This window comes from Drosophila willistoni, assembly GCF_018902025.1.
Source record: "Drosophila willistoni isolate 14030-0811.24 chromosome XL unlocalized genomic scaffold, UCI_dwil_1.1 Seg141, whole genome shotgun sequence".
In the NCBI taxonomy this organism is placed as follows: Eukaryota; Metazoa; Arthropoda; class Insecta; order Diptera; family Drosophilidae; genus Drosophila; species Drosophila willistoni.
This window is the reverse complement of record NW_025814052.1, coordinates 3,304,818-3,317,749: the sequence shown is the minus strand read 5'-3', so window position 1 is coordinate 3,317,749 and position 12,932 is coordinate 3,304,818. Positions and strand designations below refer to the sequence as shown.

The 12,932-nt window shown below is 34.5% G+C and overlaps 2 protein-coding genes across 3 annotated transcripts; both read left to right on the top strand.

Annotated features, from left to right (window-relative positions):
• Positions 1 to 2,495: 2,495 nt before the first annotated feature.
• On the top strand, positions 2,496 to 7,558 carry LOC6649237 (actin-related protein 2). Of its 2 annotated transcripts, XM_023179571.2 has the most exons (7): positions 2,515 to 3,172; positions 3,995 to 4,105; positions 5,038 to 5,052; positions 6,081 to 6,296; positions 6,360 to 6,569; positions 6,641 to 7,069; positions 7,143 to 7,558. In XM_023179571.2, exons 1-7 carry the CDS (start codon positions 3,125 to 3,127, stop codon positions 7,311 to 7,313), a joined length of 1,200 nt encoding a protein of 399 aa, XP_023035339.1. In that variant the 5' UTR covers positions 2,515 to 3,124; the 3' UTR covers positions 7,314 to 7,558. The 2 variants fall into 2 exon arrangements, with proteins under 2 accessions (XP_002071223.1, XP_023035339.1); XM_002071187.3 differs by lacking the exon at positions 5,038 to 5,052 and having other exon boundaries at positions 2,496 to 3,172.
• Positions 7,559 to 8,789: 1,231 nt separating this feature from the next.
• Positions 8,790 to 10,803, top strand: LOC6649184 (sodium/bile acid cotransporter 4). Its single transcript, XM_002071186.4, has 2 exons — positions 8,790 to 10,013; positions 10,072 to 10,803. Exons 1-2 carry the CDS (start codon positions 8,976 to 8,978, stop codon positions 10,417 to 10,419), a joined length of 1,386 nt encoding a protein of 461 aa, XP_002071222.1. The 5' UTR covers positions 8,790 to 8,975; the 3' UTR covers positions 10,420 to 10,803.
• Positions 10,804 to 12,932: the final 2,129 nt, after the last annotated feature.

Below are 12,932 nucleotides of genomic sequence, written 5' to 3'. Positions count from 1 at the left end.
CATGTTTTGTAGGTTATGTTTACCGCTCTCTTCTCTTTGGTTTTTTGTTGTTGATTATGCATTAAAGAGAGACACTATGCAAAATACAAATTGTTATTTCTTCTTCATGTTTCGTTCTCTGTTTTTATTATTTGTTACCTATTGTTAAAGACAACAAACACAAGAAAACAAAATGAGATATGTATTTAAGTAAGTATTAAAAGAATAAAAATAAAAGGATAAACAATTTACTCGATATGTATTATGGAATATGGAATGGAACACGGAACGTTGTTCAGTTTCCAAAATTGAGAGATGGCAATCAAAGTTCATTCCCCTTCGATCCCTTGACCGACAGCACTTACATACACACACATACACAAATCTATGATTTTTTTCCCGCACACAGAAAATTGCAAAATTATTACAAAAACAAAATGCCTTCTTCATCATTGTTAAACTAATCGTTTTCCCCTTAGTTTTACATGCCCTAAACTGCTGTAATTTGTAATTTGCTTTAAACAAAACAAAAAAAAAACCAAAAAACAACAAAAACTAAACAAAATATTAACAATTATTAAACTATTATAAAGTTGAAACCAATTCAAAAGTTAGTTTTTTAATTATAAACTTAGCGGACTATGCACATAAACGTATCGATCGTATAAATAATAATACAAAATAAATTATTAAAATTATATTTAAAAACAAAAACCAAAAAAGGAATCTTAGCTTTTATAACAAAAACAACAAAAACCAAAAAAGAAAGAAAAACAAAAACCATAACAAAAGGAAAAATTAAGACGAAGAAATATTTGCTAAAATTCTTACGTTTTCTTTTTGTTGTTCCATATCTATAAATAGACAATTGTTGAAACTGTTATACAAAAAAAAATATATATATAATAATAAATAAATAAAATAAAATAAAATAAAATAATTATAAAGCAAAACCAAAAATAATAATAAAAATTTAGTTAGTATTGAAACAACAAATTAACAAAAACAAAAAAAAAAAAAAACAAAAGCAAACTCCCAATAGTTAAATATATAAAAAGAAAGAAAACACAAAAAGTATTATAGCTACCAAAAAAAAAGGACAAAATTAAAAACGGAGATAAATTGTGACAAAAAGGTAAATAAACAACAACAAAATGAAACAAATTTGTTTTGTTCGTATAACAGTTTTGGCATTTTGCTTCGGATCCTATCAAATTTTTATACTTGACATACATAATACATATGTATATATATATATATACGCATATATATATATATATATAATACATATATATGATTTTCTCCACCGCTTTAACTCTAAACAAACCAAAAAAAAAAAGAAAAGAAAACAAAAAAGAACTAAACAATTTCATTATGCCTAGATTTTGATAAGTGTATCGATCGAACAAGACCATATATGGTACATATGTACTAACATACATACACATACAAACATACTTGCATACATATGCCTCTATATACTAACTCTACTCATTAAATACTCAGAATCAAAAGAAAAGAAACAACAAAACAGCGTGAGAGAAAATTTGAAAATAGTTACAAGATACCAAAAAATAAAACAAACAAACAAACAAACAAAAAGGCAAAGAAAGAACAATGTTACCAAAATACGACAGACAACGACAGATGACTGACGACAGGACAGGACAGGACAGACAGACACAGACACAGTAACAGGCATGGGTACTTACAACTTAAGACATTTCGCCTCTTAAAGCAATTATAAAGATAACAAATGAGTAATGTTTATTATTATATTTACAATATACATATTATATGAAACAATAAAAAACCAAACAAAAATTCAGGTTTTTGTTGTATCCTCGTGGCTGTTCTTTTTCGACTTGCGGGTCATCTTTTTAATGGGCGGTATAGCAACAAAAACCACAACTGGGCAACTGGCTTATGTGACATTTGGCTATATCTGACCATACTGGTGGTACTGCTTGGAAAATTGACCTAAACAAAACCATTTTATTATCTATATGAACGGATATAGCGTAAGGACTATGTATATGTTTGATTTTTTTGTTTGTATTGGTTATATGGTCCTTGAATGTAAGTCTTTTGTCCAGTGTAATACCCAAGTATCTGATATTTGGTTCCCACTTGATATCAGTTGTTGGCACGTAGATGTCCTTTGGTTTTTTTTTTAAATAGTTCGCATAAAATAGTAAATAGTCCCAATGTTTTAGATTTTACTCCGGTTGGACTCCCTGGGACAACAAACCAATATTTCATTCATTATGGAAGTTTATTTATCCAGAGTAAACTTCTTTTTTTTTAAATGTGCCCGCCCAGTCAGGTGTGCTCCGATAATGTCGATTTTTCTTACCCTTAGGACTTTTTACTCGCCTTAGCACTTCCGGCTCACTGTGGCGCCACTGAGCACAGGTGCACTTTTCTTTGATAACCGATTGACTGACGCCAGTGTGGCCGCAGTTCAAAACCTTGATTAAAAAATCTGGTCACACATTAATGCTCTCTCTCTCGCTAATGCAAACCGTATTCGAATGCATGTGTGTGTGTGTGTGTGTGGGAGAGAGTGTTTTTGTATGCCGCCGAAAAAAAACTGAATTAACCAAAAAGAAAGATTTGGAAAATCAACAAAAAATTTAATAATTATTCCTAAAAGATAAAAAATTGTGGCAAATACTACACGAATACAAAGAGTGATTGCTAGATATAAGAGAGTGGGAGAGAAAGCGAGCGATATTGCTAAGAAGTGCTGAATGAAGTACCGATTGATTGTGTGTGTGTGAGTGTGTTTTGCTGTTGATTGTGATTAAGTGCGTCCAACGCTCCGTTCCGTTGCCGCAAGAAACATACAATCATTCAACGGTAGAGTAGTATTAAAGCAACGGCTGTGCCAGCAGGACGCCCGCCATACACAAACACATACACATACACTTATGCAGATATAACAATTATTCCTGCTAAAAATCCAACTGGAAAAAGTGTAAGAAACAAGCAACGTGTATAAGCCGTTAAGAAGTCAACCAACACCCACAGACGGTAGCAGCAGCAGTAGCAGTAGCAGTTAAAATAATTGGAATTGGAGCACCCACTTAAATCCCAACTAGAAAAAGCCGAAGAAGACCAATAACACACACACACTGCCGAAATGGATAGCAAGGGACGAAATGTCATTGTTTGTGATAACGGTACAGGGGTAAGTACACACCTAGAGATACACACACATACATATGTACATACATACATATCTATACATACATACATAGATAAGCTGCAAAGAAATGACACACTTTGTATTGTCAGCGGAGCAGCAGCAGCAGCAGCAGCACCAGCAACATTTTTCTTTTTCCCCCTCTTTCTAGACGTTTTTTGCTGTTGCAGCTCTTCGGGGGGTCTGCTGCTGCTGCTGCTTCTTCTTCCTCCTCCATCAACTCCGCTGCTGCTGATGATGATTCTTCTTCTTCATAATCAACGTTTTTTTAGTCATTGTTACAAGCGATCGCTTGATATTACTCATCCAAAAACAAAAAAAATGTTACGCATACCCACATACATACACTCACACAAACACACACACAAACAACACGCCCAATTCGCCAAAAAGAGCGGTAACTAACTAACAACAACAACAAAAGTGTATTTTCAATCATAATTTTTTTTCTTATCGTATAGAGCTCGAGAAATTTGGTTTCATTTTTTTTATTTTCGTAGTTTTGTTTTTGTTTGTGATTACGACGCCTTGAGTTATCGGCGATAATGTTTCCGATAGCCAACTAGAGCCGCTCTCTCTCTCTCTCATACACAGAGATTTGAATACCCTAAACTAAGAGAGTATTGCAATTTTATCATATTATATGTGATGTCATGTTGTTGCAAGTGTTTCCGCCCGTTTAAGATTACAGAACCACCACAAACTCATCTCGGGGAAGCTTGATTTGAGGATTCAATGACTAAATAAATAAGCCATAATACGATATTAGATATTTCTCTACTAATTATGTGAATTTTTATTTTACAGTTTGTTAAATGTGGCTATGCTGGTAGTAATTTCCCCGCTCACATTTTCCCATCAATGGTTGGACGTCCTATTATACGAGCCGTGAATAAAATTGGTGACATTGAAGTGAAGGTATGATGATCTCGTTATAGCCAATTGGATGCGAAAACAAAAATACAAGATATATACATACATTCCATATTCCATACTTATTACATTATACAAAAGATAACTTATGATCTTATACATACATAAACATATATATACATACATACATATATATATATATATATATATATTCGCATATATAGAGTACTCTATGTAGCATTCGTCAAAACATATGCATATATGTACATATATAGAGAGCGCATAATACAAAGAAAAACCATTCATTTAAAATATATTTATTTGTTAAACACACAACTACAAACTATAGAGGAACACACACTCACTCTATTCGCTACTCGTCACTCGTTAGTCGCCACTCGCCAATCGTTATCACTTAGTTTTTATTTACCTTATATTCATTGCATTTTACCCATTGATTTATGTGCTGGATTCACTTTTCGAGGGTTTTTGGTTTTTGGCATCTCATAATATAATAACATTCAGTAAAACTCTTACATATTCATATCACAACATACATTTTACATTAATTTACTTGGTTATAATGGTTTAGGTGGTGACCCCGACGTGTGCCGTATTGTGTTTTGTAAGAAATATACATACATATATGATGATATGATATTAACATCAAACATCTTAGATCATTCAGTCTCGGTTTGTTTTTTTTTTTTATTGATATACATATGTAGTTTCATAATTGATCTAAATTGTGTGTATATATATATATTTATAGATATATATGTATGTACATATTCCAAATTAAACTAGTTATTACATTTAGTCTATAGCAGCAAAAAACAAAACAACAACAAACGAAACTCATAAGTGCCAAACACAAAAACAAAAAAAAAAAACCAAAAATCTTTCTGTTTTTTTCAATAAATATTCTTATAAATTTTTCTGTTCTTTTTTTACATTTATATATATATATTTTACAGGATTTACATGTCGATGTAAGTCAAGTTATTTTTATAGTTTTTATTGCATTAAACGATTTTAAAAGCAAAAAAATTTTAAAATTTTCTCTTTGTAACTATAAATATAAATATTTTGGAAACCTAAAAAGTTAAATAATAAAAACAAAAAAAAAAAGGCTACACTCGCTAAATTCAACAAAATAAGTTCATACATTCAATACTCAGAAAGTAAAAAACAGAAACGTTATCCTAAGATACAGAGAGAATATCTCAACAATTATTCATTTCAATATCAAGTCATATATTTATGCAATTTGTTCTAATTGGTAGCAGCAAGGATCATGTTTTCTGTATTTTCGAGCGATCAATGTATAACTTTAACTTATTCTCTGTAAACACTACATTTATAAATTTAAAGCACTGCCAAATTTTTGTTATAAACGCAAATATTGATCCATTTTTATTGGTCTATTTTGACCTGGCCAATTTATTTAATTCTTTTTTTTTTCTCGCGTTGCAATCTATGAATATAACGATATATAGAGTAGTAAATAATAATTTGAAAACAAAAAACCGAATTTTTCGATATTCTCATTTTTGTTATTCAACTTTTTTTCGTTTTCAAAATTTTTAATGTTTAAAATTATTGAAAATATGTTTCTGTTAATGTTTAATGTTGTTGTTCTTAATAATTGTATGTATTGTTTGTTATGTTTTTTTTTCTTTCTCTCTTATGTATATATGTTTTATTTGAATTTTTGCATGTTTTTCTGTTCTATTTTGTTGCACGCTTTTACTTTTGCTTCTAATCCAAATCGTTGCAGTTCCATTTGTTGCTCGTTACAATTACTCGTTGATAATTTTGTTATTTTGTGTGTGTGCGTGTGCGTGTGTGTGTGCGTACGTGTGTATGTGTTCGAGTGATCGTTTTCGAGTTGTTTTTCTCCCCGTTCTTATTTTGTGTACTATCAAATCAGCTAACCTAAAAGAATCAAAAAAAAAAAAGAAAAAGAAACCAACAATGCCAATCAAAATTTAAATCAAAATTCTGAAAACTCTTACAGGATCTAATGGTCGGCGATGAGGCTTCACAGCTCAGATCACTTTTGGAAGTCTCGTATCCCATGGAGAATGGCGTTGTCCGAAATTGGGAAGACATGTGTCATGTATGGGATTATACATTTGGGCCCAAGAAAATGGATATCGATCCGACAAATACAAAAATCTTATTAACAGAGCCGCCCATGAATCCCACAAAGAATCGGGAAAAGATGATTGAAGTACGTACGTCTACGTATATCCTGTTTTTAAATCACTCAATGTTCCTTCTCATCCTTTTGCAGGTGATGTTTGAGAAATATGGTTTCGATTCAACATACATTGCCATACAGGCTGTACTCACGCTGTTTGCTCAGGGTCTCATTTCTGGCGTGGTCATCGATTCGGGAGATGGTGTGACACACATTTGTCCCGTATACGAGGAGTTTGCTTTGCCCCATTTAACGCGCCGCTTGGATATTGCTGGTCGGGATATAACGCGTTATTTGATTAAGGTAAATATGCCATACAAAATTGAATTGCCTATTTTGATTGTTTGTTATGTAAATTTATTTCAAATTTTTAGTTACTTTTACTACGTGGTTATGCTTTCAATCATTCCGCCGACTTTGAAACGGTACGCATTATGAAAGAGAAACTCTGTTATATTGGCTATGATATTGAGATGGAGCAGCGTTTGGCATTGGAGACGACAGTGCTTGTGGAATCCTATACATTACCCGATGGGCGTGTCATTAAAGTGGGCGGCGAAAGATTTGAGGCGCCTGAAGCTCTATTCCAGCCGCATTTAATTAACGTTGAGGGAGCAGGCATAGCGGAATTGGCCTTTAATACCATACAGGCGGCCGATATTGATATACGTCCGGAATTATATAAGCATATAGTGTTATCTGGCGGTTCGACCATGTATCCGGGTCTGCCCAGTCGGCTGGAACGTGAGCTTAAGCAATTATATTTGGAGCGAGTGCTTAAAAACGATACGGAAAAACTGGCGGTAAGTGTACCAGAGACTAGAGAGTGAGTAAGAGACTGAATTCAACATTTGTTTTCTCTCAATTTATTTGCAGAAATTCAAAATACGCATTGAGGATCCGCCACGACGAAAGGATATGGTATTCATTGGTGGTGCTGTCTTGGCCGAGGTCACAAAGGATCGCGATGCGTTCTGGATGTCGAAGCAGGAATATCAAGAGCAGGGTCTAAAAGTGTTACAAAAAGTGCAAAAGATCAGCCAGTAAAACAGCAAACAAAAAACAAAAAAAAAAGGGAAAACTACGACGAGAGTCTGTGAATTAGGTGAAGAAGCAGCGCAGCGGGAGCAGCAGAAGTAGCATTTTTCTGGTGTTAAAGATGAACAATAGCATCATTTGCCTAGCCTTTAAGATTATTTTTGTATGCGTACGTGTGTGTGTATGTTGCTGATGAATTAATTAATATATTTGGGTCCAGTTACCATTTAGTTTTTTCCCCCGTAACTACCAAATTTATAATTTTCCCCGATATTTTCTTTTGCTTTTGTATTTTTTCCTTTTTATCTTTATTATTATTATTATTATTATTTTTTTTTCCTTTCGTGTACGCTTAAAGTGTAAAATGCCTTTATAAATTATGTAAACTAAATACTATTATCTAACTATTATTAATAATTAGAATTTTTACAAAAAAACACCCAAATGCAGAGTAAAATCACATAAATCGATTTTAAATCGTCCTTGAAGTAGAAACTTTCACTAATTAGAGCGAGAAGGGAATACCACTGCCAAGATTCCAAGTTCTTCATCTAAGTATAAGACAGATACGTTCAAGTTATCTCGAGTAACTCCCAAATTAATCCAACAGAAATCGATATCTGAAACTTCTTTTGGTTCTATCTACTAACTTTAATGCTGCTCCACAAAACAAACTAATTAAAAAAATAAAAAAAAACAAAAACTAAACAGAGAGAAAGAGAGCTGATCCCAAATGTATGATAAAACTCAAGCATTTCAATTAAATCAATTCGTAAAGGAAATTATAGTAACATAATGCAAACAGTATATATATTGTCTTCCCATTTTGTGTGCGTGTGTGTGTGTGTGTGTTTTTTTTTTTTGTATTATTACAATTTGTTAGTGTCAATATACAAACCAGATTGAAAAAAATGAATACACTTTGCCAAATAATTTAAAATCCGTATCCAAATTTAAAAAGTGCATCGGAGCATTTTGCATTTTCTGATCATCAGTTCGAGTGCTTCCTTTCTTAATCGTTCGATGGTATAATAATAAAACCATCAAGAGTAATAATAATAATAATAGCAAATGCATATAAACCAATACAATTGGCTATTGCATGTGGTTTGTGCCAAGTATTTTTTTTTTTTTGTTGACTCTCTAAAAACTCAATTTGTTGACGGCTGTAATCAGTAGGAGAATTTGAAATTGGTTTTTTCGTTTTGTTTTCTTTTTTGTTTATGCGTTTAAAAATAAAGTGCCATATTTTATATAATATGTAGGCCAAACAAAGGAATCGCTGGAAACAAGTATTCAAAAGTAGATCTAAAGAGGTTACCAAATTAAGTTTGGTTGATAAAGAGAATGGGATAGGCTCAAAACCAAGTTGAGCTTAACTCGCAGACTGAATTGGAAAACTTTATTACAATGATTTATGTACATATATATATAAATCAAAATTTATATGACTGGGAACGCCCCTACTGGGCCCTTCTCTAGCCTAGATAAGAGACTCTGGCATTGGTTATGACTAGCCAGCTCTACCTATCTCGTATCTCGTATCTCGTCTAGCACCTGTATCTCATCAATGGGTTGCCCGATAAGTAGCACCTCAAATTCCACTCAGAAATGTCAAGCCATTGTGTGCCATGGTCAGTTCAGTCAGTTTAACGAGTTGTTGAGGGCAGAATGGCTAACTTATTAACGTTCCTCTTGGTAAATTTTTTGGGATTTGGCTTGGTATTCCAATCCGTACGCTCGGAGTATGGCGATTTGGCTGGCAATTGGCTAGTTGATTATGGCCAAGCGGAATTGCGTTTGCTGAGCAATGAAGCATTAGAGCCATTAGTGCGAATTGATGGTGTCCAACCCCGCAATGGAGACGGCAGTGATTTGTATTTTGTAATCCGTACGATAGACACGGTCAGGGCCGAAGCGAATCATATCATTCAATTCCAAGAGTTTGCTGCTAATGGAAGCTGGCAGGGTGCGGTAACTGTGCAGGGTAAACGTTTCGGATATTCTCAGCTTATAGTGGAACTGCACAGTCAACTGGCGCCAACGAATATAGAGACATCCAGCCAAGAGCTGCCCATTGCCGTGTTGCGTGACCGTGTGGTAGATGAGAGGATCACAACTTATGTGTCAGCCGCTTTGGCCTTGCTGATGTTCCTCAATTTGGGTACAGTGCTTGATCTGCAGCGTTTGCAGGGCATCATATGTCGTCCCATTGGTCCCATGGTGGGCATTGCCAGTCGTTTTGTAATGATGCCAGCCCTGGCCTTTGGCCTGGGACGAGCCTTGTGGTCATCGTCCTCCGCAAATGAGCAGTCCCTGCAATTGGCATTGTTCTACACGGCTCTGGCACCCAGTGGCGGGTTGGCCAATGTCTGTGCCGTTTTCCTAAAGGGCAATGTGAATCTTTCGGTGGCTACAACCACCATCAATAGTTTGTTGGCCCTGGCCTTTCTGCCATTGTGGATTATGGTAATGGCGCGATATGTCTATGATGATGATCAGTTGATGGTGCCATTCGGCCAGCTATCTGGTGGAACTGTTGCTCTGGTTGTGTGCCTAGCCCTGGGCATGATCCTGCGTCTGTGTGTACCCAAGACTACGCGTTTCATTTTCCGTTTCCTCAAGCCTCTATCCGTGGTTCTCAGTTTGTGTCTAGTGGGTTTGACAGTGGGCCTCAATTGGTTCGTATTCGCTGAATTCAGCTGGCAGGTGAGTCAGTCCTACTACCTACTACTCTGCTGAACAATTGTAACAATTTATTTTGCAGGTATTGGTTGCCGCCCTATGTCTGCCTATAGCCGGCTATATGGCCACTTATCTGTTGTCCAAGCTTCTTTGTCGCTCGCCCACCGATGCGCTGACATTGGCCATTGAGACGAGTGTTCTTAATATGACAATGCCGATTGTTTTACTTCAATCCAGCCGTTTGGAACAGCCTCAAATGGATCTGGTGCTAGTCGTCCCCATTGCCTCATCATTGCTGTCTCTCCTCCTGGTCGTTGTGCTCTATGTGGTGCGACGTTGTTTCGGCTGGAACGTCAGACAAGATGACGATGGCTTCGATCACAAGCGTCTGCTGGCCGAGCACGATGAAACGGTCTATCAGAGGCCTTGAATCAATCACTTCCGCTAGCGTATACCCAACCCCTTTGCATATAACTACTTAGGAATTAGCATATATGTATTTAGATAAGAAATATATAAAAATACCTACAATACCTTAAAATCAGTAAGTTGGTAAATGAAAAGATAAGTAAGTAAAAAAAAAAAAACCAAAATTACTCGCGGACGCCTTTCAGCGATAAGCTCATAAGAAACCGGCTAAAACGAAGCCTTGTAAATTAATAATCATATCGGCAGCCATTCAAAGATTTGCACACAGATTTTTGATTACTAAAAAAGTTGTTTCAATGTTCATTCATTTACCAAAATACAGCTCTGACTTTGTAACTTTGCCAAGTTTTAGCCGATTTTCGACAAATTGTATCTCATTTGCGATTGGAATAAAAATCACGCCAATTATAAAATTAGCTTTTCAAGCGAAACGACAAAAATGTCAACGAATAGAAAAGTCTTTCAATAAAACTTAATTTCTTGAAGCTCATATTTAGAAAATGTTTGGAGTATTTAAAAAATGCATGTGTTTATTTTCATGCTAGAATAATATCTTTCAATCTGCATTAATATCTTAGGAAGACATTTTTTTTGCTATTTTTCACAAAAAATTGTGATAATATATATAGTGATTTTTTCAAAATTCACATCGAAATTATTTTTTTCAAGAATCCAATGATTTAATGCCATTTTAAAATATACATAACTTTTTGAAATTGTTTAGAAGTTGGAGAAAATACAGTCTGAACAAGTATGGATTGCTATAGGAATCGTAATGTGATACTTATTGAAAGTTTATTCTAAGGCTGTCATTACAATATTACGCATACGCCATGTAAGGCAGAGTGTTTATGGATATTGGTATTGTTTCCAGGCAAGGCTATGGCGTTACGTATTTCGAATGATGGTGCAGAGATTCAATCGAAACGATTAGATATATATTAAAAACATTCTAATGAATTAGAATTTCTATTCCATTGCACATTCTACGATTTTCTGATTTTGGCGTAAATTATGTAATAAATTTGTGTGTTTTGTTTCCAATTTTCTTTTTTTGACGAGAAATCTAAGAAATCTAAGTATTAATTTGTGTTTGGATTATAATTAATACTATGAACGCGTTATAGGACAAGTCATATTCTTATATATATGTTCATTCTATATAGATATTGTTCTGTTTCCAATGAAAATGTTCAGAATTGTTTTTTTTTTATATTACATTTAAAGACAAATCAAAGACAATTGAGAACCAATGATGTTCAATGTGGCTAAGATTTTGGTACAGGGTTCGGCGAATAAATGAATTGCTTTAAAGGTTACTTAACGTTCTTGTGAGGCAAACTTAATACACAAAATTGTTGCATACTTTGTGGAGCAAGTCGCTTGCACATTATGATTTCAAAATGCTCGAAATCGCTCACTGGGCATTGAGTAGTAATTTGGTATTCCAGTAATGTGGGAAAAATTGGTAAATTATCGATTACAGTGCATATGATAACCTTTGGATAAGCAAGTTGTTAAAATGTCAAGTGCTTTTGAATCAAACCTTCAAATATTAGATACTTATCTAAATAATGGTCTAAATAAAGGTAGGTACATAAGACTCAGACAAATGTAGAAAAGTAAAAAAGTATTGAAAATAATAAAAGTACACAAACAGTTTAAATAAATTTTTCAAATCAAGACACAGATTTTAACAGAATTATGTGTTTTTTTTAGAATTTTTCTAAATAATTCGTGGTGAATTCCTAGATTTTCATAGTGGCATTCGAAAGGTTGTTAAGTAAGTTAATTGATTCTATTCCTAATGTGAAATCGGAGAAAAACAAAGCTAGCCTAATGGAAGTTTAGTTCAATGGATGTACAAGTATGTATGTGCGTGTGTGTGTGTGTGTTTTTTTTTATTTTTCAAAAACTAGACCTTCTCCCGTTATTCCCTCTCTCTTCCCTTTACTTAGAAGCGCTTGATTGTTGAAAAGCCGTAAACGAGAGAGAATAAATATGTACATATATATATATATATATGTATGTAAATGCTTTTGCTGCTTTGTTGCTGGTCACTACATACGTATATGTAAGTATTCACCAGTGTGTGTGTGCGTATGTTTGGCCGAGTAACAGGGCCAATTGGAGCAAACCCACACACAAGTAAAGGCATACAGAGGCACGCACACAGGGAACGTTGGTGCATGATGTCATCAGTATACGATGCAGGCTGCCAATTACGCCACACACACACACACACACACATCTACAAAAGGAGATATAAAAAGAAATGAGCGCGTGTATGTGTAGGTGTGTGTGTGTGTGTGTGTGTGTGTGTGTGTGTATATGTGTGTGGCGCTGCCGCTTCTGGTCAACTAACGGACGCATTATTCTTGCCATTTGGTTATAAATACATTTTTCCAGGACTTGTTCCTGTTGTTGTTGTTGTTGTCGTTGGTTTGGTTTTTGCCTTTTCTTTTTCTGTCTGACGTTTCTCTTTCGCTCTCTCTCTCTCTCTCTCTTTCTTTC

Coding starts and splice junctions, on each gene's coding strand:
- LOC6649237 (XM_023179571.2), top strand. CDS start 3,125: ATGGATAGCAAGGGACGAAATGTCATTGTTTGTGATAACGGTACAGGG. Junction 6,570..6,640: donor TAACGCGTTATTTGATTAAG/GTAAATATGCCA, acceptor TCAAATTTTTAG/TTACTTTTACTACGTGGTTA. Junction 7,070..7,142: donor ACGATACGGAAAAACTGGCG/GTAAGTGTACCA, acceptor ATTTATTTGCAG/AAATTCAAAATACGCATTGA.
- LOC6649184 (XM_002071186.4), top strand. CDS start 8,976: ATGGCTAACTTATTAACGTTCCTCTTGGTAAATTTTTTGGGATTTGGC. Junction 10,014..10,071: donor TCGCTGAATTCAGCTGGCAG/GTGAGTCAGTCC, acceptor TTTATTTTGCAG/GTATTGGTTGCCGCCCTATG.